This window comes from Microcebus murinus, chromosome 3 (assembly GCF_040939455.1).
Source record: "Microcebus murinus isolate Inina chromosome 3, M.murinus_Inina_mat1.0, whole genome shotgun sequence".
Lineage (NCBI taxonomy): Eukaryota > Metazoa > Chordata > Mammalia > Primates > Cheirogaleidae > Microcebus > Microcebus murinus.
The window spans coordinates 15592276-15609694 of NC_134106.1; the positions used below are offsets into that span (position 1 = coordinate 15592276).

General features: G+C 43.1%; 1 protein-coding gene across 1 annotated transcript; it reads right to left on the bottom strand.

Annotated features, from left to right (window-relative positions):
- Positions 1 to 544: 544 nt before the first annotated feature.
- MATN3 (matrilin 3) lies at positions 545 to 17183 on the bottom strand. The gene is made up of 8 exons (XM_012787730.3): positions 16932 to 17183; positions 11851 to 12417; positions 8798 to 8923; positions 7882 to 8007; positions 6462 to 6587; positions 3587 to 3712; positions 1766 to 1876; positions 545 to 600 (listed from the first exon to the last, which is right to left on the bottom strand). The coding sequence occupies exons 1-8, from the start codon at positions 17155 to 17157 to the stop codon at positions 545 to 547; spliced, it is 1464 nt and encodes a 487-aa protein (XP_012643184.2). The 5' UTR covers positions 17158 to 17183.
- Positions 17184 to 17419: the final 236 nt, after the last annotated feature.

Sequence of the window (17419 nt, forward strand, 5' to 3'; positions counted from 1 at the left end):
CTTTGATCACAGTTTCAATAATGCTCCAGAAAAAATAAGCAAAAAATAAAAAGTTTTAAACAGTTCTAAATTATATTGATCTCAATGTAACTAAACTTTGTATACATGTACATAATTTGTACAGTTTGCACTCTCAGTAATAATTGGTTTATATTATAAATACTATCAAGAGAAAATAGACCTAAAGTTTTCTTTGTGAATATGGTTATCTTACGAATAAAAACATTTAAAAACTAAATGGCTCAATTAGTAAAGAAATATTAAACTTTCATTCTATTTTCTACTAACCGTTTCACAGTCATAGCTCAGAGACACTAACTTTGCTCTTAATGAGGATCTATACATTTATTTCCTTAGAAATAAAGATACTGGAAAAATGATACTGATTTTCCAGAAGATCCTCATACTATTTGTTCAGTAATTTTCAAGCATTTATACAGGTAATAGCAAATTATTTGCAGGAATGCTGGAGATACAGTATACAAAAGAATGAGTGCTAAATGCACCAGGTTGTCCTCATTTCCAAGTGAGAAATTTGAGCAATTTAACGATGTATTTGTCCATATTCATTTATCTGCAACTTCTTCAAAATGCCATCTAGTGGCTAGTTGTTAAGGCCAACACTATTTATTTTTACTCATTAGAAAATGTAAACACACTTTCAAACACTTCAGTACAATATAAAAGAAAATAATTATGTCCTAAAAGTGAAGAAAAAGCAAAACTGTTTTCTCACCTAAAGCCTAATTTAATCTAAAACTCAGAAATTCTATTCTTCGGAGCTCATGATAAAATTAGACCATTGCAGTGGTCTTCAAATAAGACCATATAAAATTTTTGCTCATATAAAATTTAATTGGAAAAGCATCTCTTAGTGGGATGGATGAGGGGAGCAATGTTTATGAAGTCTTGAATAAAGGAATTGTTGAATTGTCCCTTTGTTTGGCTCTCTCTTCAGATTCTACTTTTCTAAGAAATGCACCTTAGTAGATTCAGGGTAAATGAGAGGTACAACTTTATAGTGTACAGTTAGGAGAACAGTGATTCTGAAATGGGAGATGGGAAAAAGAAATGCCAATAGATTCCAAGTAGCATCTTAAGCAAGTGAAGGACTTGGAAATTGATTCCTATAAAATTGTACACCCCCCCCAAAAAAAGTATCTGCATGTTCCTAGGCTATACTTACCACAATCTAAATTCTACTACCCTAAGGTACATCAGAACAGAGTTGTTAATTTGAGCTATTCTAAGAAAAAGTACTTTTCCTGAGTTACTCCTTTGGCTAAAGAACTGATTTTCAAAGTTTCTGTTGACTGTACCATGTTACATTTTGAAATCTGCTTTCTGACCACTTGGCTAGCCAAAGTGTATGACTCTGTGTAATCTGAGATATCATACCCTGTTAATCAGCTAACTTGTTCTGTACATGTACAGATTGTGAACTAAGAAGGCCATATTAAGTAATCATAGCATAATCACTTCATCTGTTAATGTAAGAGCCCAATTAGGAGTATATACTGTTATGAAAAAGCACTAGGGGAAAAAAAGTTAGGCAGCTTTTACATGTAAATATTGAATGGTGAAAACAGTCTATTAAACCATTAAAAAAGAACTCTAAATTTAAAAAAAAGTTATGTGTTACTACTGCTCATCTTACAACTTAACAAATAAGGCACTTGCCTATGGAATGTCTGAAAATGTTTGGCTCAATTGTAGTACCTAGGTTTGCTTCAAGCAGAAGCAGAAAACCTTCTAGAAAGGATATGTTTGGTGTTCAGTCTCTGGAGATATGAGCTGACCTTATCCTGGAATGCCAGTGTGGCTTCGCATCCACAAGCATCTTCAGTGGAAACAAGTCTTCGTGCTTCTTCAATGGCTGAATACAATGACAGTACACAAAGTGTCATAGTTATCTAGGAATTATAACAAATCAAGAAATCTACAATTCAATATTTCCATTTTTAAGACTTACCCAAATGCATTTTCCAGGAGGTAAAATGACATAAGAGCAAACAGAAGAGAAAATAACTTTGGAATGTTAATATCACAGAAAGATTTCTATTAGGAGACATTGAGAAAATGTTTATAATTTTCAAAGCTGAGTGATGGTTATATGAGGGCTTGTTATTCTCTATACTTTTGTGATCGTCAGAAATTATCCATGGTATAAAGTAAATTTTTAAAAAGATAAATGGTGTAGGGGGAGGCCAAGGATACAGATATAAGACTGTCTTCTTATAATATTATGTTCTCATTAAGAAATAAAAATGAGGATTACAGTCCTTTATATAGCCAGACTATTTCAAGGATTAAAACTAGGTAGTTCCTATAAAGGATATCCTATACAGGACTGTTATTCTGTTGAATGGTTTTAATTGAGAGTTCTAGCGCTTACCCATAAATACTGTGTAACTAAAAATTCAGGTTTGTATTGACATTTAATCAAATGTAAGAAAGTGATAAAGGTAACCCCTAACTCAGTGGGGCAGCTATTCCTAAAAAATATCAGAGCCCCTAAAGTTGCAAATAGAAATAAAAATAACTTCCCAGGTCTGAAGACTGGTATATAATCTTCCAATTGAGTAGTACTATTGCCTGAGGACAAGGAATGGTCCTTTGTTGCAATATTTTCTCTGAAAATATTCTACAAAGATAAAATACAGAGCCAGGAGACCATAAATTCACTTAATTAAATGTAATCTACCCACCTGTCCAAATCCTATTGAACCTTTTAGGGACATTCAACCCAAATCCCATCTTAGTTAATCAGTAAACCAGAAAGTATCTATTGAATATCAACTACATGCCCATCATCCCCATACAGAGTATAAAATGGGTACTTATGATACTTGTCCAGTGCCTGTCTTGTCTGATAGCCTCTAAGCTCTATGAAGGCAGAGGCTCAGTGAGATATTCTAATTAAAACATTCCATAGAAAATTATAAAACTGAGATGTAACAAAATTGAAAGTTGAGAGATGGATCCATTTACAACAACACCAAAAAAGAATAAAATACTTAGAAATAAATTTAAAAGAAGTGCAAGACTTGTACACCACAGGACTGGGGAAAAGAAGTGAATTTGGGGGCAAAGGTAGCAGAAAAGACAGAATGAAGAACAGTAGTTACCAGAAGCTCTAGGGAGCTGGGTGATGGGCAGTTATTGTTTCATGGGTACAGAGTTTTAGTGTGGGATGATGAAAAAATTCTACAGATGGATAGTGGTGATGGTTGCACAACAATGTGAATGTATCTAATGCCACTGAACTGTGCTCTTAAAAATGGTTAAAATGGTAAATTTCACTTTATATATATTTTACCATAATTAAAAAAAACACACACAAATGTAGACAAGGAGACTTTAATTAGGAAGGAGAGAGATAGGGAGAGAGAACAGAATCAGATCGTGGAGGGCAGGCTGTCTGGGGGAAGAGTATAGTTATTCTATTCTGCAGACAACTGGGAGCTACTGGAGGATTCTGAGAAAGAGAAAGAATAGTAACTGTGCTTTAGACACAAAGAAAGAAAAGCTTGCTCCTAAAAGATTTCCCTACCAAACGAAATAGTTTTAAAGAGCTGATCTTCACCTGAACATGTCCTCTTGTCCTCGTTCAGGGTGTAACCGGGAAAGCAATCACAGTGGTAGGACGCCGCCCCGTCACTCACGCAAATGTGCTGGCACCCGTGAGAGCCCAGAGTACACTTGTCACGGACTGACCACAAGTGGTGCAGGAAAGAAAATATTTACACGTTCATTAAATAGAAAGCCAAACACAAACAAGTAGGTGAGAAAAGCTTCAGTTCGAACGCAATGAGTGTAGGGAATGACCCTTTAGTAGTCATCAACAAGCCCCACGTGGCAGGAGCAAGCCTGTTTTCCTTCCCCACAGCTCACATCCCTTTAGCCTCACCGTGTATCTCATACACTCCATTCCTTTTTGTCTCTCGCAGATATCTCAGGGTGTCTTCTCTTTTTTTCTGCCCATGGCACTGAGCCTTGATAAATTCCAGAACTTACCTTCCGTCTTTCCCGATTGACTATCAGTGCTTCCAACATCTCCAGCTATTCATGGACGGTCATCGCCATCACCAAAAATAATTTATTAGGGACCTAATTGCACGTGGAGCTAAGCGTAATGCTGCACAAAAAGGACTATAACCACCAAGGCCCTGCCTCACACACGCACACACGCACAAGCAGAGATAGAGAAATAATACAATGTTAATAATATCGATAATGATGATGTGCGTGATTGGATAAAGTACTATCTTTCACAAGCAAATAACATTTCAACAACCGAGACATTTTGCCCAAATTTGAGTGGAGAGCAAAGTGCCATACTAATACTGTCCAAACTGGCCCAGGACAAATGAAAACAGCAATTCTTTAATAAGCCCATAAATGCTTCCTGGGAGACATACATTCTTCCTCTGCCATTTCAGGGGCCAAAGTCTATTTATTCTCCTCTAACTCTCCTCTTAAATGTCATTCTGTACTCAAAAGCCTCCCATGGCTCATTCTTGCCTATATTACCACTTTGCATGAATTGCAAGGCCCTATATAATCTATCCATAAAGTGCCTTTCTTTCCAACTTTATCATGGATATTCCCCTGCATCACTACAATTTAGATTTTTTTTTCCAGAAAAATGCCTAATAGAGTGTTTCATTTTTCCCTTCATCCTAGCTCAGTACCCACTCTGAAGATAAGAATTGAACATGACTCCGGCCCCTGGCCCTGATCTGGAGCTTCGAATTTAATTTATCAAGCCTTCCTACCACCAACAAAGGGAAAAGCGTCCATTAAAGGCAGTCTGACTCCTGGCGTGTACCCCCAGCTTTAGAATAGTAGTCGTTGTTACTTCGAAATACATAAATACTAACTTTCCTGCCATCTAGCGCCTATGTAACTGCTGGAACAAGTACCCAAGTTCAAATCCTTGCTCTGCTACTTACTAGCCAAGTAACTATGGGCAAGTTACTTAATCTGTGTGTGCCCCGGTTTCCTCCTAAAGTTGCTGTAACGATCCAAGGCACTACTGTGTCTAAAATGCCTAGAACCATGCATGGCCTATAGTAGGCATGGAAGAATGTTGGCTACCATCATCTGGGACTGTTGCCTGGAGTAGTCTGCCTAACTGAGAATTTTCTTTGATTTATGGGCCTTTTTAAACATAAATTGCTTGATTTTATTCAAAATATCTGTTAGCTTAAATGGAATTTTTTATTATTTGTTTTGTTTTCCCAGGTCCTCAATATTCCTGGCAGCCTAAAGTACCAACTGAGAAACTTGTCACCAGTTTGCAAAGTGCAGCCGCAGATGAGTCCTCTCCACCCGACTGACTTAGTCCTGCTGCCCTGAACAAACTGGCGCAAGCCAGTCCTCTGCCAGGGCCATTTCTACTGTTCTTGATCTAACACTTCACCACCACTCTGTGTCCTCCCCAGACGCCTGCCTACCCCGCGTCTACTGCCCTTAGTTCTGTCTGTCCTCTCCCTGGCTTAGTCTCCGCTTTTGTGAGGAGTTGGTTCTTGTTCAACCAGGCTGTAAGTTGCTAAGAGGTAGAAATTTGTGCTTCTTTAGATCCTCACAGTGTTTAATGACATCCTGGGAACAAAGTAGGCACTCAATACTCTTTTATTATTTCGTTTTTTTAAAAAGGGAATTGGTGATAGGCCATTTCCCTTCCTCTATCTTGACATGATCCCATGATATATCTCCTCAAGAGAGAAATATATATATATATATATAATCCAAAACATATTCAATATGCCAAAGCTAAACACAACCTTGAGAGCTCAGAATTTCTCTTAGGAGTGTTTTTACATGTATAAATGCCACCCTGTCCTGCCAGTGAGTTTAAATCAAATTAATGAGGATTAGCAATACTGGCATAGGCCCATTAGCCAAGGCATAAGGCTCGGTTTCACTGAAGATTGATCGTCTAGAAACTGTCAGGGAATGACTTGCTTCATACTTACTGGAAGATTTGTGTGGGTCTAATTCAGGCATGTACAAAGTCTCCTTTACTAACATGATCCAGCTTTAAGATTAATGCTACAGAAAAATTCTAGACCAAGCTTTAACTGGAATAAGATCAGTTCAGCCTATCACCCCAAATAGTTACTGTCCAAATGACTTCCTCTAAAGTTTACTATTTGCTTAAAAGTCCCCAATGTACAGAGCTATAAGATTTTCCTGGATAAGGACCCTACATTTAATTAGCTTTTCCCATATGCTCCACTCCCTTCCTACTTCCTGGTAATTTTCTAAAGTCATCTATGTTTGCAAAATCCAGTGAGCTTACCACCCTCTGAGCAATGTGTGCTTTTGCCTATAAGCATGATGGAATGTCTGAACCCTGGTTCTTTAAGTTATCTTTAAGTCTCCTGGTGAATTTCAAGTTGGTTTCCCTGCCACAGAAAGAGCCAAGTATAAAGAATTTGTTCAGTGGACCTTACCGGTACATGTTTTTTTATCTGCATTCAGAGTGTAGCCCTCATAGCATTCACAGTGATGGGATCCATTTCTGTCATTCACACAAAGGTGCTGACACCCATGAGTACCCAAAGCACATCTATCTTGAGCTGTCAAAAAAAAGTCCAGGAGAAAAGAAACAGAAAGTGGAAAAAGAGTGTTACCTAGAGATAGAAATCTTATTTGCAGCTAGAAATATATGAGAGGAAAACTTATTGGAAACTATTCAAAGCCATTGGCACTGTTTGTTCTAACTAGAAATTAACTGAGTTAAATAAAATCCTACATAATTATTCTCTGATCTTGCCCAATTCCTTTTCAAAATCATCAGTATTGAGTCTTTATAATCTAAGTATCTCATAAATACTCAGCATTCCTTTTAGCTTCATTGTGTTTATCCCAACTCAGAGGGATATCAACAGTCATGTGGCTAATTACTAGATTCAGAAAAACAGAGAGTTTGAAGAAATTGTGGTTCACCTCTCTCCTATTTTATAATGAGAAAAATGTGCCCAAGGGAGACCAATTGATTCAGAACAGCATAAGAACTCAAGACCCAAATTTTCTTTCAGTGCACTTTCCTCTGCACTGATACATTTTTAAACATTTTGTTTCGAGATAATTGCAGACTTATGGGAAGGTTGCAGAACAATGCAAAGAGTTCCTGTACTTCACTCTGTTTCCCCAGATTTGAACTTATAGAGCTATAGCATGATTATCAAAACCAAGAAATTAACATTGTTATGATATGATTTACTAATCTACAGACTTTATTCAGATTTTGATGATTATTCCATTAATGTCCTTTTTCTAGTCCAGGATTCCACATTGCATTACAGTCTCATGTCTTCTTAGTCTCCTCCAATCTGGGACATTTCTTCAGTCCTTCCTTATCTTTTATGACTTTGACAGTTTTTTAAAGTCCTAGAAAATTATTCTGTGAAGTGAGAATGTTTCTCAGGTTGAGTTTGTCTGATATGTCCTCATAATTCTGAATTTTTAGCAACAGTACCACAGCTGTGCCATTGTGCCCTCAGTACATCACGTCAGGTGACACATAATGTCACTCTGTGTCATCGCTGATGATGTTAACTTTGATCCTTTGGTTAAAGCGGTATGTTTCTCCACTTATAAAGTGTCGGTGCGGAGCTATGTGATTTTAACTTACCGAAGTGTCCACAGCATTTAGAAAGGGCTGTTAGGGCTGCGTACAGAGCAGGAAATGAGCAACATATTTACATGTTTGGGTAGGTATATGTTGCCATATCTAACATTTCGGGTAAGACTGAGAAATGGAAAAGTTCAAGGACTGCAAGAAAGGAAAACAGACCAAGTTCCCAGCCACTGTAACCTACCCTTCCAAGCCTGGATAGAGGCAATAGACAAAACTCCTCTCCCACTCACCTGAGCAAGTTTTCCTGTCTTCATTCAAGGTATAACCTTCATAGCACTCACAATGATAAGAGCCAGTTCTGTCGTTCACACAGACGTGCTCACATCCATGAATGTTAAGAGCACACTTATCGATAGCTATTGAAAGATGACCAGGACAAATGTGAATACATGGAAAGCATGCCAGAAATGAATAATTAATTATGGGCCACGCTACTTACACACACACACACACACACACACACACACACACACACAGAGCTAATCAAACAAGGAAGGAGAATAGCTTGGCGCAAAGGGTATTGGGCAGGGAGTTGGGAACTAACCCTCTAACAGCCCCCGTGACATGGATAAGTCTTTTTTCCCTTCTTTCTGTCTCAGTTTCATTATTTACAAAATAAGCAGGCTGAATTAAACAGTCTGTAGGTTTTCTTCCTCTCAAAAACTTTTTCTAGGATTTAAACAAATAAACAAGAATCTAATTCCCATTCTTCATTGACTATATTAGTGTGCATGCACCAGATGAGTGAGGACCTCTCTCAATTTTCTTCTACTTCCAGATTCCATGAGCATCTGTGACCATCAAAAGGAAGGGGATAGTTTCTATTTAATTAGATAATATCCAGGAAAAATTCCAATTCCTCAAAAGGAACCAAGAATTTTGGACCCCTCTCAACTAACCTTTTCTCCTACTAACACTTTTCTTTAAAACTAATAATAAGTACTGTAATCAATTGATTAATGCATCATCTCACTTTTCTCCCCACGTTCCTTTTCAAGGAAAATTGTTGACGAACGACAGTAAACCAGCCAAAAGGCAATTAGGTGAAAAGGGGTCTGAGAGTCAAAGCATGAGACCAGTCCAAACCCTTAAGAGCGCAGGTCCCCGAATAACTGAATCAGCCGTGCCCCCCCCCAGCAGTCTCACCTGAACACGTTTTCTTGTCAGCATTCAAGGCATATCCTTGGCTACACTCGCAGTGGTGTCTGCCGTCCCCGTCGCTGATGCAGACATGCTGGCACTGGTGTGTGCCAAGCACACATGGGTCCACAGCTGTGCAGAGGACGTTTACAACAGTCAGCAGCAACGTGGGAGACACATTTCTGATGCTTTCTCCCATGTCAAAAAGACCTCATTCTCCAGGCCCCTCTGATTCTCCCCATACTTCACTATATAAAAATTGGCTATTTGTATTCTGCCTCTGGCTTATTAGAAATACCACTCTTAAACTAGAAATGTTGCTAATTTTACATTACAGCTCTTGCTGTAGACTTTCTCAAAGGAGAAAGAGAATTTGGAATTTGGAGCTGAAGCCAAACACTTACACGGGTCAAGCGTAAGTGATGTTTTATTTGGTTGATGTTGTATTTGGCTTACCCACCTGCCCATGAAAAAGATTTTTGCTTCCCCATCACACAAAATGGGAGCGGCAACCAAGTAGTGCCTGAAGTGCTATGAGCTAGTTGCTTTATTGCAGCCAGAATCTGGTTTCCAAGGGCTCTATAGTGTGTGTCTGAACAGAATCCCCACACAGGCATGTCTCTAGGCCTGGAACTCACTCACTTGGGCAGTGATACATATTTGAATATGCAAATGGTGGAGGGCAATTCAGGTAACTGCCTTCTGAATACGTAATATGGGTTCGTGAGCCCACACATTATATATATGTCTGCAACCCTGGGGCCTCTAATATAAGGAGAACGAACTCATACACTAACACACACAGGTAAAAAGAAAAGAAAGAACAAAATTAATGAGATTGCATTAGCTAAACTACACCTCCATCATTTTGTTCTACTGGGGCCATTCATTGGATTTTTCCCTAGTGTGTCTTGAAAAATGAATCAATAAATTTAGTCATTTCTGAGAATCCAAGGAGGCCTGTTGGAGGAGGCTGGCACTCCTGTGGCAGGTAACCCAGCCTCCATTGCCCTTGGCGACATGACAAGGCTAATATTTTCCCAGGAATGGCCTTTTCATGGAGTGATCTTTCCAACCCGTTGACTACAACAAGCTACCCCTCAGTCTTTTTTTCCATAGAGAGGGCATTTTCCCCCCAGAACAAGCAGGTCTTTTGTACCAAAAGGAAAAGATTACCACTCACCACTTGTTACTTTATGGCCTTCAAGCCCAACCCCAGGTGCTAGCTTGGAAATCCAGCTTTGCCACAGACCAGCATCTTGATGGAAAAGCCCTCACCCACAAGCATGGGTGGGGAGGGAGTTTCCTGGGAGAAAGAAAGCTACTTTCTTTTTGGAAACCAGCGAATGCCAAGTAGATGCCACCAAAGCCAACGACAGCTTGTGAAGGCCCACTGTCCTGGGACAGGAAAAACAAGGGGAGCCCAGCCAAGTCTGGCTGAAATAAGGCCAGACTTTGCCCCAAAGACTTTATCTCCCTTCTCTTGACAAACCAGTGATTTCTGGGTTTCACGTTAATTTAGATATAAAGTGTCCTTAGAATTTACAATTGTAATTATTGGTTCACTTGTTTGTCTCACTCTCACCCCCAGAATGTTACTTGATGGTAGGGAGGGACTATTTTTACCTTCGTATCATCACTGATCAATAAGTGCATGCCGAATAAATAAATTTGGAATAAATTATATAGCAAAAGGTATCTATGTTTAAAAATTCACCCAAACTAGAAATTTGCCTGCACTTGCTTGGATAATCTGATAGAGGGGATTGTGGGATTAGCTCACGCCTGTAATCCTACCACTCTGGAAGACCGAGGCGGGAGTATCCCCGGAGCCCAAAAGTTCGGGGGCTCCGATCCATGATGTGAGCTATGATCGATCATGCACTGCACTCCATCCTGAGCAATAGAGTGAGACTTTGTCTCAAAAAAAAAAAAAAAAGATTATCTCCAAATGGTTAAAAAAATGAAGCATGAGTTACACAAATCATAATTCTGATCAATGACTAAAAGTAAACTCCAGCATTGAATCGATTTGTATTCATGGATTTGGCTAATTCATACTAAAAATTCCAGTGAAATTAGCCTGTTCATATTCAAACTCCATCTTAAAGGAAGAAAGGAGTAGAAGGAGAGTAACAGAATGATTTTTTAAAAATCAGCTTCTTGCTCTCTCTCAGGGGAGCTGAAACCCTATTCGTCCTGGTCCGTAATCCTGTTCTTCAACAAAGAATAATCAGAGAAAGAGTCGAATTGGAAAAGGACAGTCAGTATTCACCAAAGGTACACTGGGGCTGACAGTTACATTGGAACCTAGGCCTGTTGAGCCATGGGCAGACACCTCTCCATGTCATCTATGGAACAAGCAGAGTTCTGTTAAACCTAGAGATGGTAAAACTAAAGAAAATATGTAGTGGTGGCGCAGAGGGGACAAGAGAGGTGTCTTGAGTTTTGTTTTGTTTTTTCTGACCCCATCAGAAAACAGCAAGATCATTTATCCTGGATATTTGCAGACCTTCACATTTCTAATGCAAACATGAAGATTTTATGAGCAAACCAAGTTATATATAATGCAGCTCTATATTCCTAAACCAACAGAGTGTGTTTAAGTTGGTTTTAAAAAACACCAAAAAGGAATTGCATATATTTAAGTTTTCCATAAAATTTCCACCAAAGGGGCAGGCGAGGTGGCTCATGCCTGTAATCCTAGCACTCTGGGAGGCCGAGGCGGGAAGATTGCTTGAGGTCAGGAGTTCAAGACCAGCCTGAGCAAGAGCGAGACCCTGTCTCTACTAAAAACAGAAAAAATTAGCCAGGCATTGTGGCATCATCCCAGATACTCGGGGAACTGAGGCAGGAGGACTGTTTGAGCCCAGGCGTTTGAGGTTGCTGTGAGCTAGGCTGATGGCATGCACTCTACCGAGGGTGCCACAGTGAGACTCTGTCTCAAAAAAAAAAAAAAAAAAAAATTACATCAAAAAAGAAGAACTGTCTTTTTTCTGGGTGTGCAATGTGTGAATATAACAACCTTTCTCATTGGATGCAAAGATTTACCAACTTACCACAAAAGGTTTCCTGGAATCTAGAGGAAAGTTTCTCAATGACCCCATAGGTCTCCACGTAGAAAACATGCTCGTCTAGAGGTTCACTGGCCATCATCTTGAGGGACTCCATGTCCGCGCGATCCACACCCACAGCATACAGCTCAATGCCAGAAGCCCGGGCCCGAGCCGCCACCTCGGTCACCTGGTCCTGGGGCCTCCCGTCTGTCACGATGATGGCCACCTTAGGGATGTTGGAGGTGGGCCCTCGAGCTCCCGCCTCCACAGTGAAGGCTTCATCCATTGCCGTCTGGATGGCCAGCCCCGACATGGTGCCTGTTGACAAGGGTGTGATTCGCCCCACGGCCTGCTTCAGGGACTGCTTATCTGAGTAGGTCTGGAGATGGAACTCGATCTTCACCGTGCTGGCATAGTTCACCACTGCCACCCGTGTGTCGGCCGCCCCGATGTCCAGAGTGTCAATTATCTGGGAGACAAAGGTTTTCACCTTGGTGAATTCCAGGGGCCGCACACTACGAGAACTATCAATGATGAACACCAAGTCCAAGGGCCTGCTCTTGCAAACTCCTGCAAAGAAGAGCATGGGGAACAGAAAAGACCGAGAGATAATCAGACCACAACCAGAAATAAGACACGCCTCACTCCCAGAGAACCCTGGGACTCCAGGAGGCCAAGCACCATCCTCTAACCCCAACACTCACTGCCTGTGACCTCCTCCAAGACCATCCGCCCTTCTGGTGTTGAATGCACCAAGGCATTCAGAATTGTCTAGTGAGAATTCACATAGAGCTGTGACATTCCCCCAAATACATCTCCTATAGGCTGGCTGAGCCCTGAAATTTCACTTAGAATGTCATCCCTCTGCTTAAGGTTTTGCTCTCAAGGTTCTTTGTAATTCCTAGGAATGAAGAGATCCCAGACCTTTTTTAGGCATGTTGTCTATCTGAGGCAACAGGACAAAGTGCCCCTGAACAGGGTGAGAGGCCCTGAACCTTCAGGGCCAGCCTCACTGCACAATACCACCCAGGCCTCAGGCCATGGCAGAACTTGAGGCAAGGCACTCTGGGCTTCCTTCTTTCACTCCACTTCCAAGGGGGTGAACACTGCTCCAGGGTAGCCCTAAATTCTCCCTCCATCTGGTCATTCATCCCTGTTTCGTGAACTTTTGGGCCCAACTAGAGCCCTGAGCTAGTTGAAAGTGGAAAGAGGGATGTCAGCTTAATCTGATACCTGGCATGTCTTGCTGTTTTAAGCAGCAGAGACTGTGACCTGGTATCTAATCCTCCTGCCCCATCAAACTCTCCGGCTCATCTCACCTTCACTTCTTCATTCACCAAATTCTTTTAAGGGCCTACATGTATGAAGCCCTGGAGCTACAAAAGCAAATTAGCCAGATTCCCCACCCTCAAAGAACTTACTTCTTTTCTACACAAAAGTGCCTGGTACACAACAAGGTTTGCTTTTCATCTATTCTTTCCTGTTTCCCGTAACCCTGCTTGCACTCCCCCCGACCCTGGCCACCAGAATCAAATCCACAAGTTAGGACAAGATAAGAAAGAAGCTGGTTATTTAAACTGCTTTTTCAAGCCATTCCCCCTTCTCACCCAACACACACACACACACACACACACACACACACACGTACACGTACACACACATGCACACACGCACTATGCATATGCAGCCCTAAATAGAAAGGAGAGCCTTTGGCATGAAGTGTCACTCAGGGCTTTTTCCTTTCGGGATAAGGGTCTAGAAGAAAGCAATTTACTCAGTGAGTAGGGGAAAAAAAGTAGATTCAAAAAGAATTCCTCGGCTAAGCAGTTTATGGAGAAAAAGCTATATCTGGAACAGGGATTATGCCTCTGTATAATTTTCTTTTAAAAGCCAAAAATTATCCTCTCAGTTTCAGCCCACTGCCTGGAGGTATTCAATTAAGAAAATAAGTAACATCTTACTTTCAGTAACAATTTAGAGATCACAGAGTACTCTATGAAGTCAGGTGTGCAGAAGTTGTTTTTATACCCATTTTACTGGAGAGAAACCTGAGGTTCGAGGAGGTGTGAGAGCTAGAAATGTGCAGAGCATGGATTGGACCCCAGGTTTCCTGACTCCCAGCCCTGGGGGGCTTTCTATGCGCCCCAGTTACCCCTGTCTGAGGCAACGTTTTCCACCACAAAAACCAACATTATCTCATGTACCCAGGAACCATCCTACTTGTTGACATTGAGCCACTACCTTGAAATATGCTGTATGTCATGTATTTAGTTAAGTCAAAAGGAATTAAAAATCTTTCTTTTTTTAAAACAACTCCTGAATTTCATTTCATCTCCTGAGATTCCCGTGGATCAGGAGAAAGGAAAAAGGACTGTGTTGAAAATCCTTCCTGGAGATGGGTGAGGAACTTTTTGCATAATTAGAGTAAAAGGGAAAAAAAAGTGATATTATGAACCCGATGCTTGACCATACCTTCACTATCACCCAAATGGTGCCCTTATAAGTATCATGGTTGCATGTGTATGTGTGTGTGTACATATGTGCGTGCATGTATGTGTGTGTAAGTATGTGTGTGTATGTGTGCATGTGTATTGGGTGAGAAGGGGGAATGGCTCGAAAAAGAAGTTTAAATAACCAGCTTCTTTCTCATCTAGCCCTGACTTGTGGTTCTTTCTCCGCTTGGTTCTTCACACTGAATCTCTATTCAGGGTGGTTTTGGGGGGTGTGGCAGGCAGAATAATGACCCCCTCAAAGGTGTCCAGGTCCTAATCCCAGAAAACGTTACTTTACATGGCAAAGGAGACTTCGCAGGCATAATTATATTAAAGACCTTGCAATGAAGTGGTTATCTTGGATTATTTAGTGAGTCCAGTGTAATTGCAAAGGCCCCTCAAAGTGGAAGAGAGAGACAGAGGGAGGAGGTGTGAGTAATTCAATGTGAGAAGGACTCAACCTGCTGTGCTGGCTCTGAAGATGGAGGAAGAAGGCCTTGAGCTAAGGAACGGGGCAGCCTGCACAAGCTGGAAAGGCGAGGAAATGCATTCCCTGCTAGAGCCTCCTGTAAAGAATTTGGCCCTGCTGACACCTCGATTTTAACCCAGTGAGGCCAGTGTCAGAGTTCTGACCTACAGAACTCAAGACAATAAATCTGTGTTGTTTTACGCCACTGAATCCATAAGTCATTTATTACAGCAGAAATAGAAAACTAATGCCTGAGGCTTCACTAGGATGGCAGGAAATTCCATGAAGATCTGGTTCCTTCCTGATTTGTATCCCCTCAGCAATGATCATTCAACATTTTAATTATTTATTTTTATTATTTTTTTTTTTTTTTAGAGATGGGGTCTCACCATATTGCCCAGGCTGGACTTTAACTCCTAGGCTCATGATCCTCCTGCATCAGCCTCCCGAGAAGCTGGGACTACACTGCGCCCAGCTCATTGGTTAGTATTGAATCTCACTCTCATTTATTAGGTAGTAGCAATTTGATTCTCAAGAACAAAGAAAGCAAGAATCTAAATCTCCTAAAATATTTCCATACTTACTTTATTGCCAATTTCTTATAGCCCTGCTAGAAATAAAAGCCATAGCACAGCTTAGCAATTTCTGGTTGCTTAAAAAAAAAAAAAGAAGAGAATCCGGAAAAGGGTAGAATGTGGCATTTATGAAGGGATTATCGTTCCTGATCAGGATTGTATTCCAAGTAATAAAGGACAACTGGTGCAGAATCCCTCCTCTCTCTCCCAGCCCATCCCCGAGGGAGGTGGGTCAGCACTACAGGTAAAGTTAACTTCTAGAAGAAAGTCTTTTCCCCCTTTCCTGGCCTGGAGCAACCAGCTGGCTACCAACTGAATCTAACCCTTGTGAACCCTGGCACCTCCCGTCTCAGTGGCAGTGCTTTTTGCCATACTGAGGGTGATGCAGGAAAGAGTCCCTTGGGCTCCTTCCCAACATACCCAGAAAGGTGCAAGAGGAGATAAACAGTGCAAATCAACCCAAGGCATGTATCCCAAGGCCAGATGAGACTGGACACCCAGAAAATGGTTTGGTCAGTTGCAACGTTTCTTTAGCTAGACTGAGGCTGGACTTTTTGGTAATAAAGATAAAATTTGTGTAAGCTATATTGAGCTTGCAGTGGAAAGAGCCCTTGCTTGGGATTTTGGAGCCCTGAGTTTTATTCCGGGCTCTGACACTGGTTTGCTGGGTCCTTTTACTTTGATAAGCTTCAGTTGCCCTGTGTGTGCTGCCAGGGGCTGTGTCAGATGATCAGCCAGCTTTGCTGGGCTAGGACCTTGGCCCTGCTTCAGGAACCAATTACTGGCCAAAAAGGGAAACAGAAGTGCCTTGGGTCTTTGATGCTCTAAGAGAGCATAGTTTGGGGAGCGGGGCCCAGTCAGTTCGCCAGAACATCTGGTCAAGGGCAGGAGAACGGGGTTGAGACTAGGATGGTTACAGGACAGGTCCTGGGGCATTCCGGCGCCTCAGGTTTCCCTCCTGGTCTCACGCCCCTACCCCTTACCTTCCAGTCTGAATTCCGGGCCAGATCCTGGCTCTCACTGGGGCAGCTTGAGGGCTACGGGGAGGGGAGGAAGGATCATGCGCTCATCCTGGATGGAGTTGGAGCGAGTTCCAGGGAACCGAAAGCAGAATCTCAGGAGGGGCTCGTTCAGCTGACCGAGAGATCAGGACTGGGACAGCGCAGGGAGGCAGCCCCAGCGTTTCCCGGCTCGCTGTGCAAACCACGGGGGGAGGTTGCTGGAGTGTGAGCTTCCGGAGACCCAAACTTCTAGCCTGGACATATGAGTGACCCTGGGCATCCCCCTTCCCTGCTCTGGACCTCGGTTTCCCTGCAGGATTCATCCGAGAGGGGATGCTTTCTCCCACACCACGGGTTGCCCGAGGCTGAGATGCAGCGAACGCTTGGCAGGTGCCGGAGCTTTTCCTCCTCCTTCGATGCCCGCTTCCCCCGCCCCGGCCCAGCCCGGGCTCTCCGTCCATCCCCCGCGGGGCCGCCCCTCGGCGGCCCCTCTCCGTCCCCCTCCATCCCTCTCCGGCTGGGGCCACCCCCGCCCGCCCGACGGTACCTGCGCCGCGGGCGCCGCCGGGCTGGCCGGCCCCGGAATGGGGCGCGCGGGTGGGAGCCGCGGGAGCGGGACTGCGTCCGGGGCTGCCCCCGGGGCCGCGGGTCCCCAGCCTCCGGAAGCCCGGACGGGCCAGGGGCCCGGGGGCCGCGAGGGGCGGCAGCAGCAGCAGCGGCCAGAGCAGCAGGAGGAGTCCCGGGAGGTGGCGCGTGGGGGCCGGGCGCGGCATGGTCTCGGCGGGCCTGTCGATGTCGCTAGTCCGTCGGGGGCCTGGAGCGTGCGCCTGGGCGGCCGATTTAAAGGTCCCGCGGCCTCGGGCCCCGCCCCGCCCCGCCCCGGGGCCATCAGCGCCAGGCTCCCTCCCGAGAGCCCTGCTCGAAGCCAACAAGGAGCCTTGTCCGCGCATTCCAGTGGCAGAAGCGGAATGTCTGGGCGAGGCGGCCAGCGGCGCGGTGGTCACCGCCCGCCCCTGCCGCGCGCCCCGAGCCGGC

Coding starts and splice junctions, on each gene's coding strand:
- MATN3 (XM_012787730.3), bottom strand. CDS start 17,157: ATGCCGCGCCCGGCCCCCACGCGCCACCTCCCGGGACTCCTCCTGCTG. Junction 12,418..16,931: donor CGGCGGCGCCCGCGGCGCAG/GTACCGTCGGGC, acceptor TCTTCTTTGCAG/GAGTTTGCAAGAGCAGGCCC. Junction 601..1,765: donor CCAGAGACTGAACACCAAAC/ATATCCTTTCTA, acceptor ACAACTAGCCAC/TAGATGGCATTTTGAAGAAG.